This window comes from Ranitomeya variabilis, chromosome 5 (genome assembly GCF_051348905.1).
Source record: "Ranitomeya variabilis isolate aRanVar5 chromosome 5, aRanVar5.hap1, whole genome shotgun sequence".
NCBI lineage: Eukaryota > Metazoa > Chordata > Amphibia > Anura > Dendrobatidae > Ranitomeya > Ranitomeya variabilis.
Genome location: NC_135236.1, coordinates 132631084 through 132658108, shown reverse-complemented (window position 1 = coordinate 132658108; position 27025 = coordinate 132631084). Strand labels below are relative to the sequence as shown.

The window sequence follows — 27025 nt, the reverse complement described above, 5'->3', positions numbered from 1 at the left end:
CTATTCAAAAATTTGGAAAAAATTCCTTATGTTTTACCAGAAACCATTGGGAGATAATGTTCCGATCTCAGCCATTTTAGAATTTCTTCAGAAGGGCTGGGAGTTGGGTCTAGCGGTTAACACTCTAAGGGTTCATGTATCAGCCTTAGGAGCTCTGTACAACAGTGACATAGCTGGTAATAGATGGGTTGCTAGATTTATTAAGGCATGTCAGCGTTCTAACCCAATCCATATTGCCAGGGTACCTCCTTGGGACCTCAACTTGGTGCTTGAGGCGTTGACTGAACCCCCCTTTGAGCCTTTAGAATCTATTTCGATTAAAAATCTAACATTAAAAACAGCCCTACTCTTAGCGTTAACATCTGCCAGGAGGGTCAGTGATATACATGCTTTGTCAGTAGATCCTCCCTACTTGATAATTCTCCAAGATAAGATTGTCTTAAAACCTGATCCTGCATACTTGCCAAAAGTGGCAACTAAATTTCATAGAAGTCAGGAGATTTATTTACCATCTTTCTATGAAAATCCGGGTTCAGATGAGGAGAAAAAATATCATACCCTAGATGTTAAGAGGGTAATATTAGAATACCTGGATAGGACACAAAGCTGGAGACAGAGTAGGGCTCTGTTTATTTCTTTCCAGAATCGAAAAAAGGGTTCCAGTGTCACGAAGAGCTCTATCGCTAGGTGGATTAGAGAAGCGATATGTCTTGCCTACTCTGCCAGGGGAGTAACACCACCCGAAGGCATCAGGGCGCACTCCACTCGGGCCATGGCATCATCCTGGGCGGAGAAGGCAGATGTCCCCATTGAAATAATATGTAAGGCGGCAACTTGGTCATCACCTTCCACCTTTTATAAACACTATCGCCTTGATCTATCTGCTAATTCCAGCTTACAGTTTGGCCGTTCAGTACTTAGTGCTGTGGTCCCTCCCAGTTAAATAGTCTTTGAAAGTCTCTCGTTGTGGGTGCTGTCGTGGCGATAGGAAAACCGGTTTTTACGTACCGGTAATAGGATTTTACAGAGTCCACGACAGCACCCATACATTCCCCCCCCGTATTTAGTTACTTATTCCTGCACTCTGTTGGAAGGTGTGCCTTAGAGATCACTCTATAGTGGTGGTGGTATTTAGTAGTGTTTAAGATAATATTGTCATGTACTGATTCATTGGCGGTATCCCTTGTACTCTGGAACACAAACTGGAGGGCGAGGGGGGGCCGCCCTTTTTTAACCTGTAGGTTCCTGTCCGGAAGGTGGGCGGATCCCCTCTCTCGTTGTGGGTGCTGTCGTGGACTCTGTAAAATCCTATTACCGGTACGTAAAAACCGGTTTTTAATGTAAGTGTTGAAAAAGAAAATCCGAAATTTGTAAGAAAAAAATTCCCTTCCGGCGCCATATTCCGAGACCTGTAGCATCTCCATTTTTCGGGATCTGAAGCTGGGTGAGGGCTTTATTTTTTGGCTATGTGCACACGTTGCGGATTGGTGTGCGGATTTTCCCGCACTGCGGATTACCCATGGATTTACCGCGGTTTTTGTGCGGATTACACCTGCAGATTCCTATAATGGAGCAGGTGTAAACCGCTGCGGAATCCGCACAAAGAATTGACATGCTGCTGAAAAAACACTGCTGCGTCTCCGCGCGTTTTTTGCGCAGCATGTGCACTGCGGATTTTGTTTTCCATACGTTTACATGGTACTGTACAGCGCATGGAAAACAGCTGCAGATCCGCAACGTGTGCACATAGCCTAAGTGCGCTGAGCTGACGTTTTTATTGATACGTGACCATAAAAGCATAATTCTGACGTTAAGATTTTTTGTTGTTATGCTGTTTATAGATCCGGTTCATTTTCTTTATATTTTGATCGGACATTTATGAACGCAGCGATACCAAACATGAATTTTTATATATATTTTGAATGGGTTAAAAGGGGGTGATTTGAACTTTTGTCCTTTTTTTATTTTTTAGATTTTCTTTTTTTACAACTTTTCTTTTTACTGGCTTCAGTAGTCCTTGTAGGAGACTTGAAGCTGCGATCATCCAATCGCCTGAGCTGAAGCACTGCTATGTGTAGCAGAAATCACGATCTCCTAGGAGATTCACATTGACCGGTACCAGGGTCTTCTGCAACCCCCCCCCTGTTTGTCATGACAACCCATTGGCGCTATACATAATGGGTGCCGATGGGCGAGTCTTGTGACGCACTTCCAGATGGCGCTTGTTAAATACCGCTGTCAGTGATTGACATCGGCATTTAGCTGGTTAACAGCCATGGGTGGATCTCGGATTCTTCTGCGGCTGTTACAGGCACATGATATCTGATCAAATCAGCTGTCATGTGCAGGGAAAGATTGCGGGTCACATTCGGAGCCTGCAGCAATGGTAGTGACCTGACCTTGGATGCTCTTATACCTCCAAAGTCGTGAAGGGATTAAAGGGATTTAGAATCTTTTTTTAATTTTTTTTTTTTTTCTTTTGGACATACTCTAAATGTAATTTAGGCTTGAATCACACAAAATGCTAGCAGTATAACTAAATGGACTACGCTGTAATTATGGAAGATAACACTAGGGGGAGATATACTCAAGGACCAAAACACGTAGTTCCAGTCGCCTCCTTTCCTCTTATGAGGTTGTTTGCTGTACATATAACTATATCTATTATGTATCTCAGAAACAGTCTCATGGAAAAAGTTTCAAGACCAAGAAAGTTAAACAAAGCCCAATTAACATGTAACTTTAATTAAGAAAGGGACACAAAATTATATTAGAATTAAAGTTATAACCAAATTAGAAGTGATCCAATCTTTTGAAATTAGAATTTGTGAGGCTAGGCAAATTTTCTCCTAAATCTCTGGGAACTCGCCTTAGGGATTATCCCTGTTACTGAATAACCTCTTTAAAGTAACCCAGCCCTGCCTTCTGATACTCATTGGTCATATAGGTCCATTTCTGCATAACCTGCTCATTACAGAATGCTGTAGATAAGCCCCTGAAGGCGGTGGCCGCAGCTTATATATGAAAAAGTAGGTGACAGATTCCCTTTAACAGGTAACATGTACACAACACTGTTCTGACTCCAGGCCAGAAGGGGGAGCTCTAGACCCGGTTTCAGGGTAGCTTCCATATATATATTCTGGCTGGAGGAGGAATTAGTAGGAGTCGGAATCTGGGTGAGTGGAGAGTCTGTGAGGAGAGCTGGAGCCGTGCAGGCACGACGTTCTGCAGCACCTGAGAAGAGAGTCAGACAGTCTGTAAGAGATTGTGAGGGGAGAAGAAACAAAGGAGAAAAGAGAAACTGGAGGGGAGCTGCGAGTGGGCTCCCTCCAGGACCAAGCGCAAGAAACCGGAGGCCGGAATTCTGAGGTTGTGGGGGTAACTATATGCCCCACAGCAGAAACCGGTGGGCAGGAGATTCCAAGTCTCCTGGCCACCACTACACCCGAAGGCGCAGCAGATAGAGCCCGGAGTCACCACGAGAAGGGACACCTGTAAAAAGGCTCGAGTTGCATGCCATGTGGGTAGTGTCCACCTAAAAGGAACAGAGAGAAAGAGAGGACATTGTGTGAAGTCTCAGACGGCAAGGAACTTAAAATACAGTGCAGTAAGGAAGGCTTCCAACCCCACCTGGCTAGGAGGATTCCCGAATTGCTTCCAGGCTGCCTGGATTCCAAAGACCACCTGTAACCTGTACCTGAACTGCATCAGTGAAAGGGAAAGAGACTGCAACCTTGTGTCCTCCAATTTTTTCCTGCACTTCACCATCTATCATCTTTACCAACTGCATCGGGAGCCCTGTGGACCAAGTTCTACCTGTTGGGAACTACACCACCTCTGCTGTCATACCATCATCCCCAGAGGACCCCTTTAAGCTGTGTTGGCCATTCCTAGCTGAATACCACAGGTGGCGTCACGAACACTACTATATTAGACTTTATTCCCATTTTCATTAACCCCTTTTTACTGGACGCCCAGGACCACAGACTGGGTCACTGCCACCGTGACCACCCCTTTAAGAACAGAACCGGCCCGGTACTGAGTACCCCACGGTCCTAGCGGGCGCTCCATACCACCATAGTGCAAACAGCAGGTTTAAATAACATTACTAATTAGTGACACCAATAGGAACAAGTATCTCCTCCCCATCCTAACAACTCTGCCGACCAGTCATCACATAGCTTCTAAAAACTCCCTGCACAGCAGATTTATTACATATAGTACAAAGTACCAGTACCAAGACATTGGTATGCCTTACATCAATCCAGAGAGAGAGAGAGACTTTCCAGAATGGAAAATGCATGATTTCTTTAATAAAAAACTGAATCGGTCACCGGATTCCATCATTTCACCTCACGTTTCATGAGTTTTTCGCTGGATCCGTCGCTGGGTGTTTTTTTGCCGGACAGAAAAAACATTCCTTTTTCCGTTTTCTCCGGCCGCCAGAAAACTAATTTTGGAGGCATCTGGCAAAAAAACAGATGAAACATGAGGCCATCCGTCACAATCTGACGCTAATACAAGTCTATAAGAAAAAGTTGCCGCTGGATCCGTGTTTTTCAATATTCGCCGGATTGTGCCTGACGGCAAAAACCTGATGTGTGAAAGGGGCCTAATAGAGGTCTTCCTCTGGAAAAATGGTTTTCTGGAAGAGAAGAGGTGAGCGCTACCTCGAGTCCTGTGTCACGCCAAGAGTACAGCTTCCTCATGGAGGGGCTCACTCACAGTTGTACCTAAGAACATTGTAGCGTATAAAGAATGGGATCGGAGCATCCTCCAAGAGCAAGTTCTCCCTACGACCCTGGGGAAATTCAATGATGAAAACGGAAATTGTGGTAACTCCAAGCACTAATAAGGTAAGACCGGCTTGTCATCAGTCAGGATTTGGCACAGAAGCTGAGGTCCAGCTGTCAGGGCGAATTACATAAGGCTTCAAAAATAAAGGTCAACACCGAAAATATCGAGTCTTTACATAAACTTGATAAATTTGTCAATAAACTGTAAAACCTTATGAAATGCTAATATTCGAACTTCAGAAATTATAGAAACATCTGACTAAAAGATCTAAAAACAATGAAGAAGCAAACTATGTGAAAACCAAAATTTGTGTCAGTCTCAAAACTTTTAGCCAAGGCTGTACAGGAAAAGTTGAGTCACAACCATTATGACCAGTACTTTGTGGCTATCAACTTCTCCAACACAGCAAGTTTGCCAATTTTCAGCTGTTAGATCATGACAAAAAAACAATATTTTACTACGATAGGAGTATTTTTCAAAAATACTATGTCTATTAGATGCACCGACGAGCAAAAAGGGTAACGATGTTTTGAATACTTGACTTCCAGGCTCCATATCTCACCATCCACTCCTGCTGCGAACATGAAACTACCATCATTTTGTAGACAATCCTCTTGCTATCTCATACATAAATTTGACTTGCAACTACTTAGCATATGATTAGTTATGCAGATTCTTGTTATGTCACTGCATTGTTATCATTTTCTCCTAAAAATCTAAATTTTTATTTTTATTTATTAGTATTTTGTTAATCCATCTTTGGCTTTCAAGATATGGAGTCTGAAAGTCAAAAGTTCAAAAAATTGCTACTCTTTTGCTCATTAGCGTAAATATATCAGAAACCTAATTGTGTGTAAAGCAATAGCTCATAAAGAATAGGCACAAAAAGGAATTTTTTTAAATGTTTTTTATTATTCTACTCACAGATCCAAAAAGGTCGTTACAGTGCAAAGTGAAGTATAGCAACGTTTCAGGTAATGTACCCTTCTTCAGGTTTTAAGGTATGTGTGGAATGGTCTTCTTGGACGAAAAAAGGTCACTCCGCATTCCTCTACATCCACTGCTTGGTGTGACACTGGGTAATTTTCCTGTTTGCAATAGTAATTTTCACATTCTTTCTGGATCCCTACACAGACCAGTTATTCCATACTGGTACAAGTGCATTTTTGCTTCTTTTTGTTTCCATCAAGAAGGACATTCCACACGTACCGTACTCGATGTAGAAGGGTTAATATTTTTCTAAGTTCTATTTTTTTTAGTATTAATTAGTCTCGTATTATGTTTAATATTTTTCTTAACATTTCATATTTGGTCTAATATTTTCCTATCTCATATGCAAAAGATCTAAAAAACTCCATGTTATGGGTAGTACACTGGGAAAGACTAAATAGCTAAAATCTCATCTTGCTTGTGAGAAGGGTCGGCGGGTGGAATTTCCAATGAGAACTACCTTTGTCTGAAAATGGTATAAGAAATCTGCTCATAGGAGAATATACAGAACGGTTTATGCTCACAACGGGGTGCACTTCTTTTCTCCAAGCAATCGTGACTGAGTGTGCCGTGTCCCACAAATTGGCCTTACCGGTGATCCCGTAATCTGACTTTGAGTCAGAACAACACAGCTACTACACTACTGTATGCCTAGCCTGACGAAGGATGTGTTGTCCGAAACGTTGCTATATTTCACTTCGTGGTGTAATAACTTTTTTGGGGGATATAAAGGTAGAAAAATAAAACACTCAAAAAAAATGTGTTTTTGTGCCTATTCCATGATACACTATTCATTTTCTCATGCAGTAGGGAGTAATGTGGTCTGCTCCAGAGGAATAGGCAGCCAATCTCTTATTTGCAATTGACCAACCCACCTTTTGTCTATACTACTGTATATAAATATAATCTCCATACACGTTAATATGTTGTATCCAGGGCTGGAGAGTCACTTGTAAAAGCATACCTGAATAGTCTACTGTGTACAGTGGCGAGATGCCCGTGAGTAGGAAGTGTTCGGTCCATCATACTGCCTGGGGAAGCTGCGGGGCAATCATACGGTGTGGTGGCATCACACTACTGTATGTGAGGGGTTGTGGGGTCCATCATACTGTGTTGAGAGTACTCTGGCGGCCATAATGCAGTAGATGTGGGGCGTCTTAATGTGTCTGGAACTGTAGATCAAGGTACAATGGCTGAATGTAGCAGTATGATTTATTACTTTTTATAAACTTTATAAAAAATAGTAAATGATGTGGCTTTTAGATGCTATTGATAAGAATACATGTTACAATAAGCCGCATCATAACATTTGTTAGCAGTAGCAGCTAATCACTATACTCAATTCCGCTTAATATTACATTATAAAATTAATATCAATATAAAATGATAAAAATATGTTAATATTAATATTGAGCAGAATTACCTTATTTTGCAGACTATAAGACGCACTGGACCATAAGACGCACCCATTTTGGGGAGTAAAATAAGATTTTTTTAAAAAAAATACAATAGTGGTGCATCTTATAGTCCAATTTTATGGTAGCTTGCGAAAGCCCAGGGCCCACAGCCTTGCACAGCCAGGACACCCCTTCTTCCAGCACGGGGCCCGCAGCATCGCCCCACTCCCGCCACCGCCAGCCTCTTGCAACAGCAACCCTGCCTCCTGACACCCGGCTCCACTACAGCTGTCCTCCCTCTGGTAAGTAACCGTAAAATTGGACTAGCAGCATGCTATAAAAAAAATTCTCATTCCGGATCGGCAGCACAGGCGTTCTTGCAAACTCTCCCAGAATGTCCCTAATCTTTTGTGTGTATGGCACTATAGGATGGGTACATCATTAGACTCGGCCCCAATATCAGAATATACATTAAAGGAGGACGTATATTCAATATCAACCAAATGAAAAACAAGAGATTGAAGACACGCTGTAGTGTCATTATGTTGGACAAAAAAACGGACACTATAGGAACATACAACCTATACTAGACATAGAGTACAAAGTCCAAATATGTAAAAAAGTATATCAATTTTTATTACAAATGAACAAGTAAGAACTCACATATAATAAGAAAAAAAGCGATGGAGAGAAGTGGCGCACAGTGTCAACAAAATTCCACAGCACAAATCCATACATAGCATATCAGGCATGGGGTAAAAGCCAGAAAAAACAATATACATAACCGGTAATAGTATATTGCAGTATACATAATGTATATTGATCCACTGCCACTGATCAGAGAAACAGAGTTAAATGCAATACACTGGGAAGTATCCACATCGTAACAAATTTATATTATCACAAGTTATAACTAAGAAAAAGGACAACAAAACCCAGAGAATCCATAGCATCAAATCAGATCATGGCAGTGATAGTTACCCAAATAGGGACATCTCACCCATTGTAACCTATGTATGGACGTGCCAATGGAACCAGCCCCAACGCGCGTTTCGCTTGGGCTTCCTCTTAGTTATAACTTGTGATAATATAAATTTGTTACGATGTGGATACTTCCCAGTGTATTGCATTTAACTCTGTTTCTCTGATCAGTGGCAGTGGATCAATATACATTATGTATACTGTAATATATTACTACCGGTTATGTATATTGTTTTTTCTGGCTTTTACCCCATGCCTGATATGCTATGTATGGATTTGTGCTGTGGCATTTTGTTGACACTGCGCCACTTCTCTCCATCGCCGCCTTTTTTCTTATTATATGTGAGTTATTACTTGTTAATTTGTAATAAAAATTGATATACTTTTTTACATATTTGGACTTTGTACTCTATGTCTAGTATAGGTTGTATATTAAATGAGGAGGTGTTTATTGTAAAAAAAAATATAGCCCAATTTGTACATGTTCCTAGGATTTGGGGAAGGAGTGCATATATTCACATAAAAAAAAAGTATTTTTTAACCTGTTCTACAAGCCATATGTTTTAATAGGACTTCCTTTTATATTCAGAGGGTTTTTTTCACAAATACTCCAGTTATCTCATATTTTCAGCTATTAACTAGAATGAATCTCCAGTCTTAATGCACATTATTCCCATTGTGTAGTATCCTGTCGGTCACATTTCGCTATCATACATCCCTTGACGAATTAATGGGATTAATAAGCCTCCTGCGTAACTTGTGTTGTGTGGCCTGATGCTACCTGTGGGTGTTACACGTGGCATCACTAAGCCTTTAGGCTGATTAGTAAGTCTGCCGTGGTAAATACCTGCTGGCGTCTTGCGAATGTCTGCAGACGTCTGGCTTCTATAGAACTGTTCACTTGGGATACAGCCTGCAGCAGCAGCGAGTTCTGTGCTCCCAGCGGTATGTGCAGTCCCTATACATTGCATGGATGTTACGTTGTATAACTCCTGTGATCCGTTTTGATATTTATTACATTATACAGCAGAGTACAATACTCGTTATAATGATTCATTTGATACTAATCCCTTTTTTGGTAGAACTAGAAGAATATTCTGTGGCTTTGACGTTCAGATAATTAGCATTATACGCTGCTATAATTCTTCTGTAGGATTATCTGTGTGCCTGTTGTAGGAATTAAAATCACCGAAATCAGGAGACAAAAACAGAAAGGCTATTAAGAAAAAAATGTATTACCAAGGAAATATTTACTGTATATCATAATTAACGTGAAAGAACAATTCATTTCATGCCTGACAACTAACATCTATATTATTTAACAGTTCAATATTTCATATATTAAGATAATATCCAGAAAAGTAATATTAATTTGTAAATTATTTTTAGTACACTGATAACAATGACTTCCAGGTTATATTATATCACCTAGAGCTGCATTCATAATTCTGCTAGATGTCACTGGGATCAGCTTGTTGACAGGCACAACCCTAGAACCTAATGCTCATTCCTATGTATTCGGGGATAGCTATTCCTACATAGGTTACTGATGTAAAGATCACAAATTCTGGAAAGCATATCCCAAGGACAAGCAAGGAAGTTGCTATTGGTAAAGCAGTGCAACATGAGAGTGAGCTATAAGGTGCGCTCCTGTGATCGATAGGATTCCAACCAGGTCACCAAAGGGAAATCTGTATCTTTCAGAACACCGGATGGACTCCTCTGGTAATACTGATAGAACAGAAGGATTTCCCACTGAAATGTATGCTGTCAACGGTAGTTTACTTGAATGGGACTTTTACGATGCGTTTCGACCTGACCAAGGCTGTTGAAGCCAAAACGCGTTGTTTAGATTCCATTGAAATGAGCTATCGCTGACAGCGCGCACCGTTTCAGTGGGAACTTTTTCTTTTACATCTGAAGAGGAGTCCATCTGGTATTTTGACAGGTATGAAGTATAAAATACTGTTTAACAGTTTTTATTTTCTGTATAATATGCGTCCCATCTAAAAAATAAATGACATAAACGTGTTAGTCTACAATATACACACCACCGTATCCATTGTAGGAATCTTATTTTTCATCAGTGTTTGTATACCAAAACCAGGAGGGGAACGTACAGAGAAAAACTTTAATTGAAAGATCGACACCTGGTCTGTGTTTTGGAGACAGTCCTGGTTTTGGAATAAAATTACAGATGAAATTCTGATGTGTGAATGAGGCCTAAGATTCCTACAATGGATAAGGATAGGTGTGTATAGGAGACAATTTGCGTCTTTTCCCCAGAGTCTCCTCACCTTGGCATGTCAGACTTGACATGTCACTCTCCACAAGGAGAAATGTTTACCCTTGGATCCTGGTCAGATACGTCTCACCCAGCCAAACCAGATCTCACACTTTGTATTGATGAGTGGCAGTGCCTCGAAACACAGTTCTGCAAATTGAGATTTTGGTTTTGGCTTCTATCCTAACTCATATGACATGGCTCGTTAAAGGGTCCACATTGACTTTTAGGATTGCTACTACCTGTAGGTGGCACTAGAGTTCTAGTCCTCTTCCTGTCTGAAGAGGAAATTTGCATATTGTAGACTAACACGTCTATGCCATTTGTTTTCTAGATGGCCCGTTTTCATGCAACCATATTATGCCCACATTTTAACATCCACATTTCGGCTACAAGACCCAAATGCAGACTTTCCACGATTCTGCTAAACCAAACGTAGATCATAGTACGGTTCTATGGGGCTCGTGTTCAGTTCAGGTTGGGTCACAGGAGGTCTGGGTTATGCGGCCAAGAAGAAGAGGTTAACCTGGACATTTTATGGTCTGGTATCTGATATCTATGCCTGCCGTAGGTGTCTATATGTCCAGCATTGTTTTCTGGCTGTCTGATCAGGGTACTAAATAACCAAGATTGTGAACACTGACCTCCCATGTGAGTGTTTAGGATACAATAGTTATATGATTTCTTGCAGAGCAGGCATACTCATGAATAATGTTCTGTATTTTCCAAAATATTCCATCACTCATTACAACACTGACAGTAAGTTGTTAGGAAATATATGCCAATGTCGCCCATGTTATAGTGAAGTATTACACCATGCTTAGAGCCGGTTAAAGGTAAAAAGGGAAAGAAACAGAACTCAACCTGACTGTGTTCGAGATGGGGACTCCATGTCCATATTATTCCAAGGGATAGAAGAGGTGATGGGGCTGTCAGATCTCATCATCACACAATGTCGATGAGATATTTGTCAATTCATAGTATCATGAACATTCGGCATAGTCCTGTTACTTGGTTTGTGTCAGCAGCATGTATTTTAATGTGGTATTGCTGTTTCATTGCTTCCATCATATGCAATTGTCCTTTACTTGATTGTAGTGATTACGGGGTAAGAACATATAGTAATCGTCACACATCGAATTAAGTTTAGTGTCTTCCCTTCTAAGTTTCGGTTATCATTGTCTAGGCTTCACCTATATTGAGACGCCACGGGAATGAATGTTCTGGATGACATCCCATTCAAATTGTATGATGGATTCACCCCTGTCCCCTCTCCTGAAGAAAGTATAGCCAACCTCTCAAATATTAATGTTCCAGACTGCAGCGATACATTAATGTGTACTGTGGTGAGTCATGGAGATCCGATTACTACTTGCATAGACCATTCCTATATTATATATGTATTTATTTGAGAATGACTGTTCAACCCCCGTGCAGGCGCTCAGTGCAGCTTTGGCGCAGCCAAACATTTAAATACTCTCCCAAATAATTATTTTCCCTCTATCTCCAACCTCCCTCTTCATTGATTGACATATCTGGCTTTATAGAACCAGAGAAGGGAGGACATAGATGGAAAACCAGCAGGTGGGAAGGTGCACTGAGATATTTGGCCACACCATGTGGGACTGGGGAGGGTGAGCAGCCATTTACGGTACTTTAATGGATAGGTTTGTTGGGAGAGTCAAGTGAGATGGGGGAAAGATGGTGAATTCTGTTTTGTCCATGTTAAGTTTTAGAAATCTAGCAGAGAAGAAGGATGAAATAGCGGACAGACATTGCGGGATATTGGTTAGTAGGGTGGTGATATCCGGTCCAGAGATGTAGATCTGTGTGTCGTCAGCATAGAGATGATACTGCAAGCCATGAGATTCTATGAGCTGTCCCAGTCCGAAGGTGTAAATGGAGAAGAGCAGGGGCCCTGGGACTGAACCTTGCGGGACTCCGACAGATAGGGGGCAAGGTGAGGAGGTGGTGTGTGAGTGGGAAACACTGAATGTCCGGTCTTTTAGGTATGACGAGATCCAGGATAGTGTTGAATAGCTGTTTAGGGTTGTGACACGGAGATATGAGAGATGAAAAGAGTAGGTTTATTTTGCTGCAGCGAGTGTGGTCTTGAAATTAGTGAGGGACTGTTTGAATGCGGTGAAGTCCTCGTTGGAGTGTGATTTTTTCCATCTCCACTCAGTAATTCTGGAAGCCCGCCTCAGTTCTTTGGTCAGGTTGGTGTGCCAGGATTGACTATTGATTTTGCGAGCTATGGTATGTGTAAGAGGGGCAACCGATTTAAGAGCTACAGCTATTGTGGTGTTATACAAAGCGGCATCGGCATCCGCACTGTGAAAGGAACTTACACTGTGTGCAGAATTATTAGGCAAGTTGTATTTTAGAGGATTATTTTTATTATTGATCAACAACTATGTTCTCAATCAACCCAAAAGACTCACAATCAAAGCTTAATATTTTTGGAAGTTGGAGTGGGTTTTTTTTAGATTTGGCTATCTTCGGAGGATATCTGTTTGTGCAGGTAACTATTACTGTGCAGAATTATTAGGCAACTTAATAAAAACTAAATATATTCCCATCTCACTTGCTTATTTTCACCAGGTAAATCAATATAACTGCACAAACCTTAGAAATAAACATTTCTGACATGCAAAAATAAAACCCAAAAACATTAGTGACCAATATAGCCACCTTTCTGTATGATGACACTCAACAGCCTTCCATCCATAGATTGTCAGTTGCTTGATCTGTTTATGATCAACATTGCGTGCAGCAGCCACCACAACCTCCCAAACTCTGTTCTGAGATGTGTACTGTTTTCCCTCCCTGTAGTTCTCACATTTTATGAGGGACCACAGGTTCTCTATAGGGTTCAGATCAGGTGAACAAGGGGGCCATGTCATTATTTTTTCTTTTTTGAGACCTTTACTGGCCAGCCACGCTGTGGAGTAGTTGGAGGCATGTGATGGAGCATTGTCCTGCATGAAAATCGTGTTTTTCTTGAACGATACCGACTTCTTCCTGTACCACTGCTTGAAGAAGTTGTCTTCCAGAAACTGGCAGTAGGTCTGGGAGTTGAGCTTCACTCCATCCTCAACCCGAAAAGGTCCCACAAGTTCATCTTTGATGATACCAGCCCATACCAGTTCCCCACCTCCACCTTGCTGGCGTCTGAGTCGGAGTGGAGCTCTCTGCCCTTTACTGATCCAGCCTCTGGCCCATCCATCTGGCCCATCAAGAGTCACTCTCATTTCATCAGTCTATAAAACCTTTGAAAAGTCAGTCTTGGCCCAGTCTTGACTTTTTATCTTATGTTTCTTGTTCAAAAGTGGTCGTTTTTCAGCCTTCCTTACCTTGGCCATGTCCATAGGTATCGCACACCTTGTGCTTTTTGTTACTCCAGTAACGTTGCAGCTCTGAAATATGGCAAAACTGGTGGCAAATGGCATCTTGGCAGCTTCACGCTTGATTTTCCTCAATTCATGGGCAGTTATTTTGCGCCTTTTTTGCCCAACACGCTTCTTGCGACCCTGTTGGCTATTTGCCATGAAACGCTTGATTGTTCGGTGATCACGCTTCAAAAGTTTGGCAATTTCAAGACTGCTGCATCCCTCTGCAAGACATTTCACAATTTTGTACTTTTCAGAGCCCGTCAAATCTCTCTTCTGACCCATTTTGCCAAAGGAAAGGAAGTTGCCTAATAATTAAGCACACCTTATATAGGGTTTTGATGTCATTAGACAACACCCCTCCTCATTACAGAGATGCACATCACCTGATTTACTTAATTGGTAGTTGGCTCTCAAGCCTGAACAGCTTGGAGTAGGACAACATGTATAAAAAGTATCAGGTGATCAAAATACAACTTGCCTAATAATTCTGCACACAGTGTATGTCTGTGTGAGGGAGAAGAGATTCAGAGAGAGTGTAGATTGAGGTGTTTGATATTTCTGCGAAGGTGTGCAAGTTTGTTGGGTGGGGACTGTGGACCTGGAGAGGAAGAGAATGTAAGCAGGTTGTGGTCAGAAAGAGGTAGAGGTGAGTTAAAGAGGTTAGATAGAGAGCAGAGGCGGGTGAAGATGAGGTCCAGTGTGTGACCATCTTTGTAAGTGGCTGCAGAAACCATTGAGCGAGGCCGAAGGAGGAAGTGAGACCATTGAGCCAGGCTGAAGGAGGAAGTGAGAGATAGAAGTTTAGTGGCAGCTGAGAGGGAAATGTCAATGGGGATGTTGAAGTCACCCATGATGATAGTGGGGATGTCAGCAGACAGGAAATGAAGTAGCCAGGTGGTGAAGTGGTCAAAGAAGGTGGTGGCTGGCCCTGGGGGGGGGGGGTAAATGACAGCCAGTTGGAGGTGGGTGGGGAAGTAGATGCGCACAGAGTGCACATCAAAGGAAGGGATGGTAACGGAGGGTGGCAGTGGGATTGGGGTGAAGAAGCAGTTATTTAACAGGAGAAAACCACCTCCGCCACCATGCTTGCTGCTGGGGCTGGATGTGTGGGAAAGGTGGAATCCACCATGTCAAAGTGCAGCAGGAGAGGCTGTGTCAGAAGGGGTGAGCCAGGTTTCGGTGATAGCGAGGAAGGAAAGTTTGTTAGTAATGAAAAGATCATGGACGTAGGAAAGTTTGTTGCAGAGAGAGCGAGCGTTCCATAGAGCTCCTGTTAGTGGGACTGGGGAAGTGGCGGCCGGGCAAAAGGGTATAAGGTTAGAGAGGTTATGGAAATTTGTGATAGAGTGTGGATGGGACATGTACTGTTGATAGGAAACCAAAATTGAAAGATAGACCACAGGGCCTCAAAATATCGAAAACCCAAAAAAGCAAACAGACCCCTAAAATGTAACTTTTATTAATATATTAAATGTACCATACTCCAAACAATCTTTTAAAACTAGTATAGAGGCCTGATCAGACGAGGCTGTCCAGGGTTCCTGACTAGGTACTGCCGATAACATGATTTCTTTCTCGCTTCATTGGGGGACACAGGTAACCATGGGTGTATGCTGCTGTCACTAGGAGGCTGACACTATGCAAATAAAGAAGTAACTCCTCCCCGGCAGTATACACCCTCCGACAGGCACCAGGCAACTCAGTTTTTGCTTAGTGTCTGTAGGAGGCGGACCTGGATCTAACACCAGATCCGCATTTCTTTTACAGGGATTTGTTGTGTGTTTTTAATCATTTCCCCTTTCTTTTTCAGACTCTTTCTTCAGGGTAACAGGGTGCAGTTTTCTCACCCTGTCTTCCCCACTTTGAGCGACCGAGAGAGCAGTGTGGTATCACCCACATCGCACCCTCTCGGACCCGCTGGGCAGGACTTTGTCCCCTGTCACCCATTTGGGTGTTCAGGGTGACCCTTTCTTCGGTGGCCAGTCCTGCCCGTATCCCCTCCTCATCCCTCTCCTCGGAGCGGGCTGAGAGGAAGACGGCGGTCACATCCAGTGACCCTCTCCCCCTGTTCAGGGGTCGACGCCGTCTTCTGCGTCGGAGAGTCGTGGCGCGGGAAGGAGGACTACTTCCAGGACCCTCTATCTACCAGGGATCCTGATGATTCCTCATCTGCAGGTAGGGAATCTTCAATCAACAAACCCCCCATCCCCACCAATACCCTGCCCAGCAGCGATCTCCTCTTACCATAGGGGAGCATCTGACAGGGAAGTGGGCTGCATAGAATGGGAGCAGGAAGGCTGGCATCTTTTCCCCCTCCTTATTCAAACTTGCAGGCTCGTTCGCCCGCCATTTCTCTCTGCCTCATTTTCCCTTTCTTAGCGCTTGAGCGCCCTCTGGTGGTGGCCGGAATTAGTGCGGCCGGGATGTGCAGCGTCTCCCTGCTTTTCCCTTTCTTGCTGCTTGAGCGCCCTCTTGTGGCGGTCGACGGTATAGCGGCCGGATTGCTTTCAGTTTTACAGGGGGCGTTCCTTTCTTTCCCCCCTTCGGTCCTGTGCACGCCCACAGCGTCGCACTTTCTCCGCGCTCTTTTCTCCTGCTTCCTGCTCCCTGTCAGCGTCTGCTCATCGCGTGGGACACAGGATTTCTCGGGGGAACACAGGCACCTGCGGTTACCGCTGTCTTTCACCAGGCTCAGCGCTACCTCCTACTCCACCTGGCAGTATTCTCTGGGGACAAGGTAATATCCACCTATGTCCGACCCCACCCCGGCCTTTGCCCCTACGGCCATCCATTACGCCTGCGCTCACTGTAAGAAAAAGTGGGTTTCAGGTCAGCCATCTCCTTTCTGCCCGTCCTGCGTTCCTCCCACCATGTCAGCTCCCCTGGAAGCTTCAGGGTCCCGGGACGAGTGCACCCCCCCTCCCCCGGAGTGGGCTGTTGCTATGTCTCAATCTGTGTTCGACCTGACTAAGGTTTCTCAGTCCCTGGTCCAGGCACTTGAACGCATCCCGCTTCTCTCTAATGCCACCAGTGCCACGAACGCCTCTCACGGCGATTCGCCCGCACCTGTCCTAGACTCTCACAGAGGCAGACCGGACAAAAGAGACAGAAAACGGACTTTATCTAGATCCTTCTCCAGTTCACCGGACCACATCGGGATTCCCCTATCTGCCCGTTCCCCTTCCTCACAGGCGGACCTCGGGTCTGATGTCACCTCTCAGTCGGAATCTGACTCGGATGCAGATCAGACTTCCGGAACACAAGACATGGTTGATAGCCTTATCTCAGCTATCATTCAGACGCTTGATCTTAAGGAGGATGAGGCAAGCTCTCAGGACGTCTCCGTTGCTTTTAAATGGATTAAACGTCCCTCTAGGGTTTTCCCTAATCACAAGGAGTTTGACAACACTACCGCCACTCACTGGGAAAACCCTGGCAAGCGTTTCCCAGGCAGGAAACTGCTTGATGTGTTATACCCTTTTCACTCCGACCTGGTCTCCAAGTGGTCCGAGTCTCCTAAGGTCGACCCGCCTGTGTCCAGGCTATCCTCACAGACAGTTCTGTCTATTCCGGACGCGGCTTCCCTTAAGGACCCCTCGGACAGACAAATCGAGGCGCTAGCAAAATCAGCATTTGAGGCCTCCGGAGCCTCCCTTTGCCCTAGTTTCGCCTCGTCATGGGTAGCCAAGGCTGTTTCAGCCTGGGCCAAGACCCTGCGCAGGGGCATTTCGGCCTCTGCTCCTGCTGAAGAACTGTCTGAATTAGCGGATCAGATTTCACTGGCAGGAAAATACCTGATGAATGCCTCCCTTGATGCAGCGGCCTGCTCTACCAGGGCTAATGGCAACATTGTCGCCATTCGCCGGATTCTTTGGTTAAAGGCGTGGAACGCTGACCCCGCATCTAAGAAATCGCTCACGGGTCTGCCCTTCCAGGGCTCCAGACTCTTCGGCTCGCAGCTAGATCAAATGATCTCGGACGCTACTGGCGGTAAGAGTACCTCCTTACCCCAGTCCAAGCCGAAACGTCCCTTCAACAGGAGGGGTCCCCAGTCCTTTCGTCCCTTTCGGTCTTTTGCCTCTTCAGGAAACCCCGTCCAGGACCGTTCCTCCTCACAAGGGGACCGAAGAAAACCTTCTTTCAGGCCTCCGCCACGCTGGAGAGCCAAGAGCCACCCCGCAAAACCATCGGGATCTCGGGGCCGCAGGTTTTCTAATAAATGACAGGTCGCCCCCACCTGGAACTCCTTCCAGGGTGGGAGGCCGCCTTCTTCTATTCTCAGAGGTTTGGCTTTCAGTAGTCGACGACGCCTGGGTCAGGGAGATCGTCACGTCAGGCTACAAAATAGAGTTTTCTTCGCCCCCAGGAAGACGTTTCATGCTCTCTCGTCCTCCCAAAAAGCCCTCTCATCTCCCAGGGCTTCTCCAAGCCGTCGATTCGCTCCTCGCCTCGGGAGTCGTAGTGCCGGTGCCTTTTCGTCAGCGGTTTTCCGGGTTTTATTCAAACCTGTTCGTGGTTCCAAAAAAGGACGGCTCTCTCCGTCCGATTCTGGATCTCAAACGATTGAACCGCCACCTTCGGATTCAACACTTCAAAATGGAATCTCTGCGCTCGGTGATCGCGTCCATGGAGCCGGGAGAGTTTCTGTGCTCAGTGGACATTCGGGATGCGTACCTTCACATTCCTATTTGCGTGCAGCATCAGAGGTTCCTCCGATTCGCGATCAGGGAGCATCATTACCAGTTCACTGCCCTCCCCTTCGGGCTGGCATCTGCTCCCAGGGTCTTTACGAAGGTCATGGCAGCTGTCATGGCCATCCTGCGTTCAAAAGGGATTCTGGTAATCCCATACCTCGACGACCTATTGATCAAGGGCTCATCCCAGGGGGATTGCAGCCAGAGCCTCCATCTTACTCTGGACACCTTAGTTCGCCTAGGCTGGTTGATCAACTACCAGAAATCTTCCTTGATTCCAACCCAACGGCTGGAGTTCCTAGGCATGGAATTCGATACCTTTCGGGCTCAGGTCTTCCTTCCCAAGGAGAAGTTTCTTTCTCTTCGTCGGGGTGTCAGATCGCTAAAGGGTCCGAGTCCTCTGTCCCTTCGTCTAGCCATGAGAGTTCTGGGGAGAATGGTCGCTTCTATGGAAGCGGTCCCCTATGCTCAGTTCCACTCTCGTCCCCTCCAGCTGGCTCTTCTGTCTGCCTGGGACAGGAACCCGCTTTCCCTGGACCGTCCGTTTCGCCTCTCCCCCAGGGCGAGACAGTCTCTCTCTTGGTGGACGCTGTCCACCTCCATTCTGCGCGGGAGGTCATTTTTACCCCCCCACTGGCAGGTGATTACCACCGACGCCAGTCTCCAAGGTTGGGGAGCGGTCTTTCTCCACCTCACAGCCCAGGGCCGCTGGACTGCTCAAGAGGCGTGCCTCTCGATCAACCTCTTGGAAATCAGAGCCATCTTCCTAGCCCTCATCCGCTGGGAGTCTCTCCTTTCGGGAAAGCCGGTCCGCATTCAGTCGGACAACGCCACGGCCGTGGCATACATAAATCACCAAGGGGGGACTCGCAGCAGTCAAGTCATGGCGGAAGTAGCAAAAATTTTCCGCTGGGCGGAGGGTCATGTTCCCTCTCTGTCAGCCGTCCACATCCCAGGAGTGGGCAATTGGGAGGCCGACTTTCTAAGTCGCCAGGGCATCGTGGCGGGCGAGTGGTCTCTTCTTCCAGCAATCTTCAGCCAGATTTGCCAGCGGTGGGGCGTTCCGGACGTCGACCTGATGGCCTCCCGGGCAAACCACAAAGTTCCCCAGTACGTCGCCAGGTCTCGGGACCCGATGGCCGTCGGATGCGACGCTCTCGTGATCTCTTGGGCCCAGTTCCGGATGCCCTATCTGTTCCCGCCTCTCCCTCTGATCCCAAGGGTCGTAAAGAAGATCAAGTCGGAAGGGGTCCCCGTACTCTTGGTAGCTCCAGATTGGCCTCGCAGAGCCTGGTACGCAGAGCTGATAAACATGTTATCGGATGTTCCGTGGAGACTTCCGGATCTTCCGGACCTTCTTTCACAGGGGCCTCTCTCCCACCCGAATTCTCGGTCGCTGAATTTAACGGTATGGCCGTTGAGGCCGCGGTCCTGAAGAACGCGGGTTTTTCTCATAGCGTCATCCAGACTATGATAAGAGCGAGGAAACCGGCCTCATCGCGTGTCTACCACAGATGTTGGAAGGCCTTTTTCCGGTGGTGTCAGGATAACAATCTGTTTCCTATGACCTTTTCCCTTCCTTCCCTTCTCAGCTTTCTTCAAACGGGCCTAGATTCGGGTCTTTCCCTTAGCACCTTGAAGGGTCAGATCTCCGCTCTATCAATTCTTTTTCAAAGAGACCTGGCTTCCCTGCCTCAGGTGAGGACCTTCATCCAGGGGGTCGCTCATATAGCTCCCCCTTACCGGTCTCCTGTTGAGCCTTGGGATCTCAACCTCGTCTTAGCTGCCCTGCAGCGGCCGCCCTTTGAACCGCTTCAGGATGTTTCCTTCTCGCTTCTATCCTGGAAGGTAGCCTTTTTGATCGCCATCACCTCCATTAGAAGGGTTTCAGAGCTGGCGGCTTTATCCTGTCGTTCTCCCTTTCTGGTCCTGCATCAAGACAAGGTGGTTCTTCGTCCGGTTCCTTCCTTCTTACCGAAAGTTGTCTCATCTTTTCATATCAACGAGGACATTGTCCTCCCGTCCTTTTGCCCTTCCCCGGTTCATCCATTGGAGAAATCCCTTCACAAGCTGGATGTGGTCAGGGCTATCCGGATTTACATCGCCAGAACTGCCTCTTTTCGTCAGGCCGATCCTCTGTTCGTCGTCTCGGATGGGCGTCGAAAGGGTCTTCCTGCCTCCAAGTCCACGATTGCTCGTTGGATCCGTTCAGCGGTTTTGGAGGCATACCGCGTCCAAGACAAACAGCCTCCTTCGGGGGTGAAGGCTCACTCTACCCGGGCAGTGGGAGCTTCCTGGGCAGTTCGTCACCAAGCTTCGGCCTCGCAGGTTTGCAAGGCCGCTACGTGGTCTTCCATGCACACCTTTGTCAAATTCTACGGGGTGCATACTCAGGCTTCCGCGGACGCGAGCCTGGGTAGGAGGATACTGCAGGCGGCGGTTTCTCACCGGCCAACCTGACTCCTCTTTTTCTGCAGAATACCCGCCCTAGGGACTGCTTTTGGACGTCCCATGGTTACCTGTGTCCCCCAATGAAGCGAGAAAGAAAGAGGGATTTTTGGTTCTTACCGTAAAATCTCTTTCTTGGAGCCTTCATTGGGGGACACAGCACCCTCCCTTGAAGTTGTACCGTGTTGGCTAACGTGCCGTTGTTGTGAGTTGGTACATAGGTTGAGTTTTATATTACCTGTTCCTACTACTGCTTTTGCACCAACTGAGTTGCCTGGTGCCTGTCGGAGGGTGTATACTGCCGGGGAGGAGTTACTTCTTTATTTGCATAGTGTCAGCCTCCTAGTGACAGCAGCATACACCCATGGTTACCTGTGTCCCCCAATGAAGGCTCCAAGAAAGAGATTTTACGGTAAGAACCAAAAATCCCTCTATTCTATGTGCACAGAACAATCGTAATAATGATAACTCGTTCACATTGAATGCTGGTCGGCCTGTCTAAACACATAAACGACCGCTGATCAGCTTTCATCTCCTTTGAAGGGAATCGGTCACCCCCAAAAACATAATTTACCTGCAGATATGGGATTAATATTAGCCACCTTACTGAAAATGCAGCTACAGGGAGAAAAGCAGATTATTTCCTCCTGGGAGCAGTTACAGTCACCATTCACAGCACTACTACAGTATATTGTGAATGGTGGCTCTAAGCATTCCCTGGCTCTTTGATTGACAGCCTGCTCTGCTCAGATGCTCAGCAGAGCGATCTGTCAATCATAACACTGGGGCGTACTTAGAACTGCTGCTCACAATATGGGCAGCGGTGCTGTGCGCTGTGAGCGATGACTGTAGCCCCTCTGTGCAAGCCTACACAACTGAAAGCCAGCGGCTTAGAGGAAGAAATAAGTACATATTCTCCCAGTAGCCGCACTTTCTGCCACCAGGCAGCATTCTAACACAATTTACCTGCAGATTAACCCCTTATATCTGCAGCTAAATAATGTTTTCCAAGGGGATAAGTTTCATTTAACAGCCCGGATCAGTATGTGTTTTAAGACATTAGGCTATGTGCACACGTACAATGGTCCTCTGCGGATTTTTCCGCAGCGGAATTGATAAATCTGCAGGGCAAAAACGCTGCATTTTTGCTGCAGATTTATTGCGGGTTTACCGTGGTTTTTCTGCGGATTTCACTGCGGTTTTACACCTGCGGTTTTCTATTGGAGCAGGTATAAAGCCGCTGCGGAATCCGCAGAAAGAAGTCACATGCTGTGGAATGTAAACTGCTGCGTTTCCGCGCATTTTTTTCAGCAGCATGGGCACAGCGTTTTTTGTTTCCCATAGGTTTACACTGAAATGTAAACTCATGGGAAACTGCTGCGGAAAAGCTGCGGACCCGCAGTGTTTTCTGCATCGTGTGAACATACCATCACTAATTTCAGCCATCTGTAGCAATATACAGTAGACTGTTAGGAGTTTGCATTTTCAGTAGTCTCTGAGAACAGTCCGATGGATGCACAGTATATGGGGCCTGTCACCTACTTGGCAATTTGTTGAATATATTGTTCTACCTTTAGATCAGAGGTAAAACCATACTTTTCTTTATCTACAGCATGATTTCTCCATAGAAAGAAAGATTCTAGACTGGGTGGAAGAAATGTACAGTTGGAAATCACCTGTATATGATGTCAGACCCTCTGCACCTCCACACTGGATGATACATGAAAGGAAGGGGTTATGCACAAACAGGCGCAGCAGTCCTCAGCGGCCATCTTTACCCATGAGAAGGTGTAGAAGTTTGAGCTCTTCGGATGTTAATTCTAGTCGATCACGAAGCAGCTGGGGTGGAGCAGAAATCTTGGAGAAAAAGAACATGTTTGAAGAAGATGGATACTCTGAAGATGATGAGTACTCTTCATCGGGGGAGAGTGAGAAGGAGGCTCGACAAAAGGAAGCAAGGATGCACCCCAGCAAGAGCCCTCAGCCTCAGTGGTCTAACAGACCACATACGTCTCCATTTCTTCCGAGCCCACCTCCCACATGTCGCTGTTCTCATCTTGAATCTCCTTCATCCCACCTGAAGAGGAAGTCAGTTTTTACTCCATCACATAAGTCCAAGTATGAGCTTGAGTCTGCAAATAAAAGAATTGCAACTCTAGTACACCCAGGGAAGGAAAATTCGGAATTCAGAGGCAGCCCCCAAGGTCAGCACCAAAGGAGCAACTGCTGTGGACACATTTTGACCCCAACGCCACCTCCATGTCCTAACTGCTGCTGCTGCTCCAAAAGACCTTACAGTGCTGGCAGTATTCCTCCAATTCGCTGCCACAAACCCACCCATACGGTAAAATATATGCCCACCTTAACCTCATAAACGGATAGATAATCAAAATGAACATTCCACAATAGGTTTAACTAACTGGTAATTTATTTGATCAAGTCAGGGTTAGGCTCTTAACTGTTGAGTCGATCAGCTGAATGAAGGGGCTGAGGCACCATATACAGACACAGCACCATACATACGCTGTGCCCCTTTTTCAGCTGAATACTGAGGATCTTGTTTATGTACATGGACCGCATTTTGCAGTATAATGAGTAACTATATATCCTTATTACTCCTTGTTTAAGACCACGATCTTCTAAGAGAGAGAACCTAATTTTTCTTTCTTTTTTAACCTATTAGAAAAAACCCTAAAAAAGTAAAACTGGCTCATAGAATTACAAATCCTTACCTAAAGAGTTGTTGATCAGAAATATTAAAGGAGTTGGTCCACCATAACTACTTATTAACTATATAATTGCTAGAGTCCTTTCTGCTGGGACCTCCTCCGAACCTTGAGAACAGGGCTCAGAAGTCTCCATCTAAATGCCATGATGGTCATATATGCGCACCACTACTCCATTCATTGTCTATGAGACTGATAGGAACAGCTAAAAATTGTACTTGGCTATTTTTCCGTCTCATAGACAATAAATGTGGTGGCGGTGCAGATATGTGACCATCACACTATTTATTCTAAATGGGGCTGCTAAGCCTTAAGGTACCTTCACACGAAGCGACGCTGCAGCGATAGCGACAACGATGCCGATCGCTGCAGCGTCGCTGTTTGATCGCTGGAGAGCTGTCACACAGATAGCTCTCCAGCGACCAACGATGCCGAGGTCCCCGGGTAACCAGGGTAAACATCGGGTTGCTAAGCGCAGGGCCGCGCTTAGTAACCCGATGTTTACCCTGGTTACCAGCGTAAAAGTAAAAAAAACAAACCGTACATGCTCACCTGTGGGTCCCCCAGCGTCTGCATCCTGACACTGACTGAGCTCCGGCCCTAACAGCAGAGCGGTGACGTCACCGCTGTGCTTTCACTTTCACTTTAGGGCCGGCGCTCAGTAAGTGTCAGGAAGCAGACGCTGGGGGACCCGCAGGTGAGCATGTACTGTTTGTTTTTTTTACTTTTACGCTGGTAACCAGGGTAAACATCGGGTTACTAAGCGCGGCCCTGCGCTTGGTAACCCGATGTTTACCCTGGTTACCAGTGTAAAACATCGCTGGTATCGTTGCTTTTGCTTTCAAACACAACGATACACAGCGATGGGACGACCAAATAAAGTTCTGGACTTTATTCAGCGACCAGCGACATCACAGCAGGATCCTGATCGCTGCTGCGTGTCAAACTAAACGATATCGCTAGCAAGGACGCTGCAACGTCACGGATCGCTAGCGATGTCGTTTCGTGTGAAGGTACCTTTATTCTCGGGATTGTGTAGGGGCCAAGCAGTCTGACACCTACCTAGTGATCAGACACTTATTGCCTTTCCTGTGGATAAATGCTAAGGCCTCATGGTGTGCCAATAAAATTATGGACGTTTTATTATTGTATGCTTGCTTACAAGTTAGAAACTTTCCAGTACAGGACCGTTTTGTAATTTGCAACTTTTCTGGGTTTTTTACCTTCAGTCTCTGAATCCATACTTCTGCCTCCCACCTACGAGAAAGAAACATTCCGACAGCTCAGGTGACGTCCTGTCAGCTCTTAGCCAAGAAGAGCGTGATATCATTGAGGGCGTGACGTCTATGGGATACCCACTTCGTAGAGCATTGATCGCAATGCAGAAAATGGGAGGGCAAACCCTGGAACAGGTAATTAAGCAAGGTTTGCTCACCATTAATTATTTTTTTAGCTATCTCGTATAATAAAGGTCTTACATTTGTAATAACTTACTATACTAGTGTACACATATTGCTATAGGATTGATTTTAGATTATTATCATTACATGTTTAGTAAGAGATCGTTAAAACTAATGAAGAGTACCTATTATATTAAATTGAGCGTTAATTCATTGTCTTTAGTTGCATTTCTATTCCTTTCATTAGTTCATCAGCAAGATTGACATCTTTAGATAATAAATTATAATGATGGCATCTAGTCTGGCAGCACACAAAAAAAATGATCACTAAGTTTCTAGTGTACTTGTCTTCTAAGACTTATTACTGATCCTTCATATTGATAAATGAACTGTGAACTATTTAGAGTCAGGGGCACACAATTCTCTGATCCAGAGACCACATTCTAGATTCCACTGTCGTACAGGCGGTGCCCTCTTTATAAGCGGCAGTCAAGTTGCCTCTAAGTTGCGGATTCTTTACTGTAAGAGCAGTGAGACTATGGAACTCTCTGCCGTATGATGTTGTAATGAGTGATTCATTAATTAAATTTAAGAGGGGACTGGATACCTTTCTGGAAAAGTATAATATTACAGGGTATATACACTAGATTCCTTGATAAGGCGTTGATCCAGGGAACTAGTCTGATTGCCGTATGTGGAGTCGGGAAGGAATTTTTTTCCCCATGGTGGAGTTACTCTTTGCCACATGGGTTTTTTTTGCCTTCCTCTGGATCAACATGTTAGGGCATGTTAGGTTAGGCTATGGGTTGAACTAGATGGACTTAAAGTCTTCCTTCAACCTCAATAACTATGTAACTATGTAACTAATTGTGTCACCTAGTGCCCCCATTAGTACCTTCTCCTGATTCCGCACTGTTCCTCTGACAAAAGACACGCACAGGGCCGGACTGGGACTAAAATTCAGCCCTGGCATTTGAAGTTACACAGGCCCACTTGTCACATGGTGACTGTATAATATCTTTGTACACTTGTAGGCAGGGCCGGTTTTAGGCAAAGTGGGGCCCTAGGTAAAGTTTAAAATGGGGCCCCAAATGCTAACATATTGCACATCACACAAAAGCATTTCTGTTGTATTTACGTGCGCTGAGTTCAGGCCGCTAAATGAGTTTGATCGACAATACGGAAGTTGTTCAACGCTTGTTTCCCGGCCTCTTTCCACCAACTGAGGAATAATGATGGGACAGAACGATCACTAATAGATCACTAACAGATCACCATACAGTATCATGTTATAAGCAGCACATCTACAGTTTACACTGGCGATGTGCTGCTGAGAACAATGATTTTTGTTCCAGCAAAAACAATCTGAATATGCAGCATTTTACTTGTTTAGTAAAATACACCCCATAGTCCTCCATATATTATAATGTGCTCCACAGTCCTCCATATAGTATAATACACTTCCTACAGTCCTCCATATTAAAATACACTGCTCAGTCCTCCACATAGTATAATACACTCCTCATAGTGCTCCATATAGTATAATGCACCGCCATAGTCATCCATGTACTACAATTCACTTCCCATAGTATAATGCACCCCATAGTTCTTCATATAGTATAACGTATTCCCCATAGTCCTCGATACAGTATAATGCAGCCCACATATAGTATAATGCAGCCACCCCAGAGTATAATGCAGCCACCCCACAGAGTATAATGTAACCCCCCATAGAATATAATGCAGCCCACCTCCCCATAATATATAATGTAGCCCCCCATAGAATATAATGCAGCCCCCATAGTATATAACACAGCCTCCCCATAGAATATAATATACCCCCACAATAGTATATAACACAGCCACATAGTACATAACATGGCCTCCCCCATAGAATATAATATACTCCCCAT

General features: G+C 45.2%; 1 protein-coding gene across 2 annotated transcripts in view; it reads left to right on the top strand.

Annotated features, from left to right (window-relative positions):
- The first annotated feature begins 5722 nt into the window (after window positions 1-5722).
- The window catches only part of UBAP1L (ubiquitin associated protein 1 like), a 36292-nt gene continuing 14989 nt past the window's right edge, over window positions 5723-27025 (top strand). Inside the window, exons 1-4 of one of the 2 annotated variants that reach the window (XM_077263319.1) lie at window positions 5723-5771; window positions 11636-11795; window positions 22599-23330; window positions 24942-25124. In XM_077263319.1, the coding sequence (XP_077119434.1) occupies window positions 11664-11795; window positions 22599-23330; window positions 24942-25124 (1047 nt within the window). In that variant the 5' untranslated portion in view covers window positions 5723-5771; window positions 11636-11663. Of the gene's footprint in view, window positions 5772-9055; window positions 9111-11635; window positions 11796-22598; window positions 23331-24941; window positions 25125-27025 lie in introns of those variants that run through there. The other variant, XM_077263321.1, reaches the window with a different exon arrangement.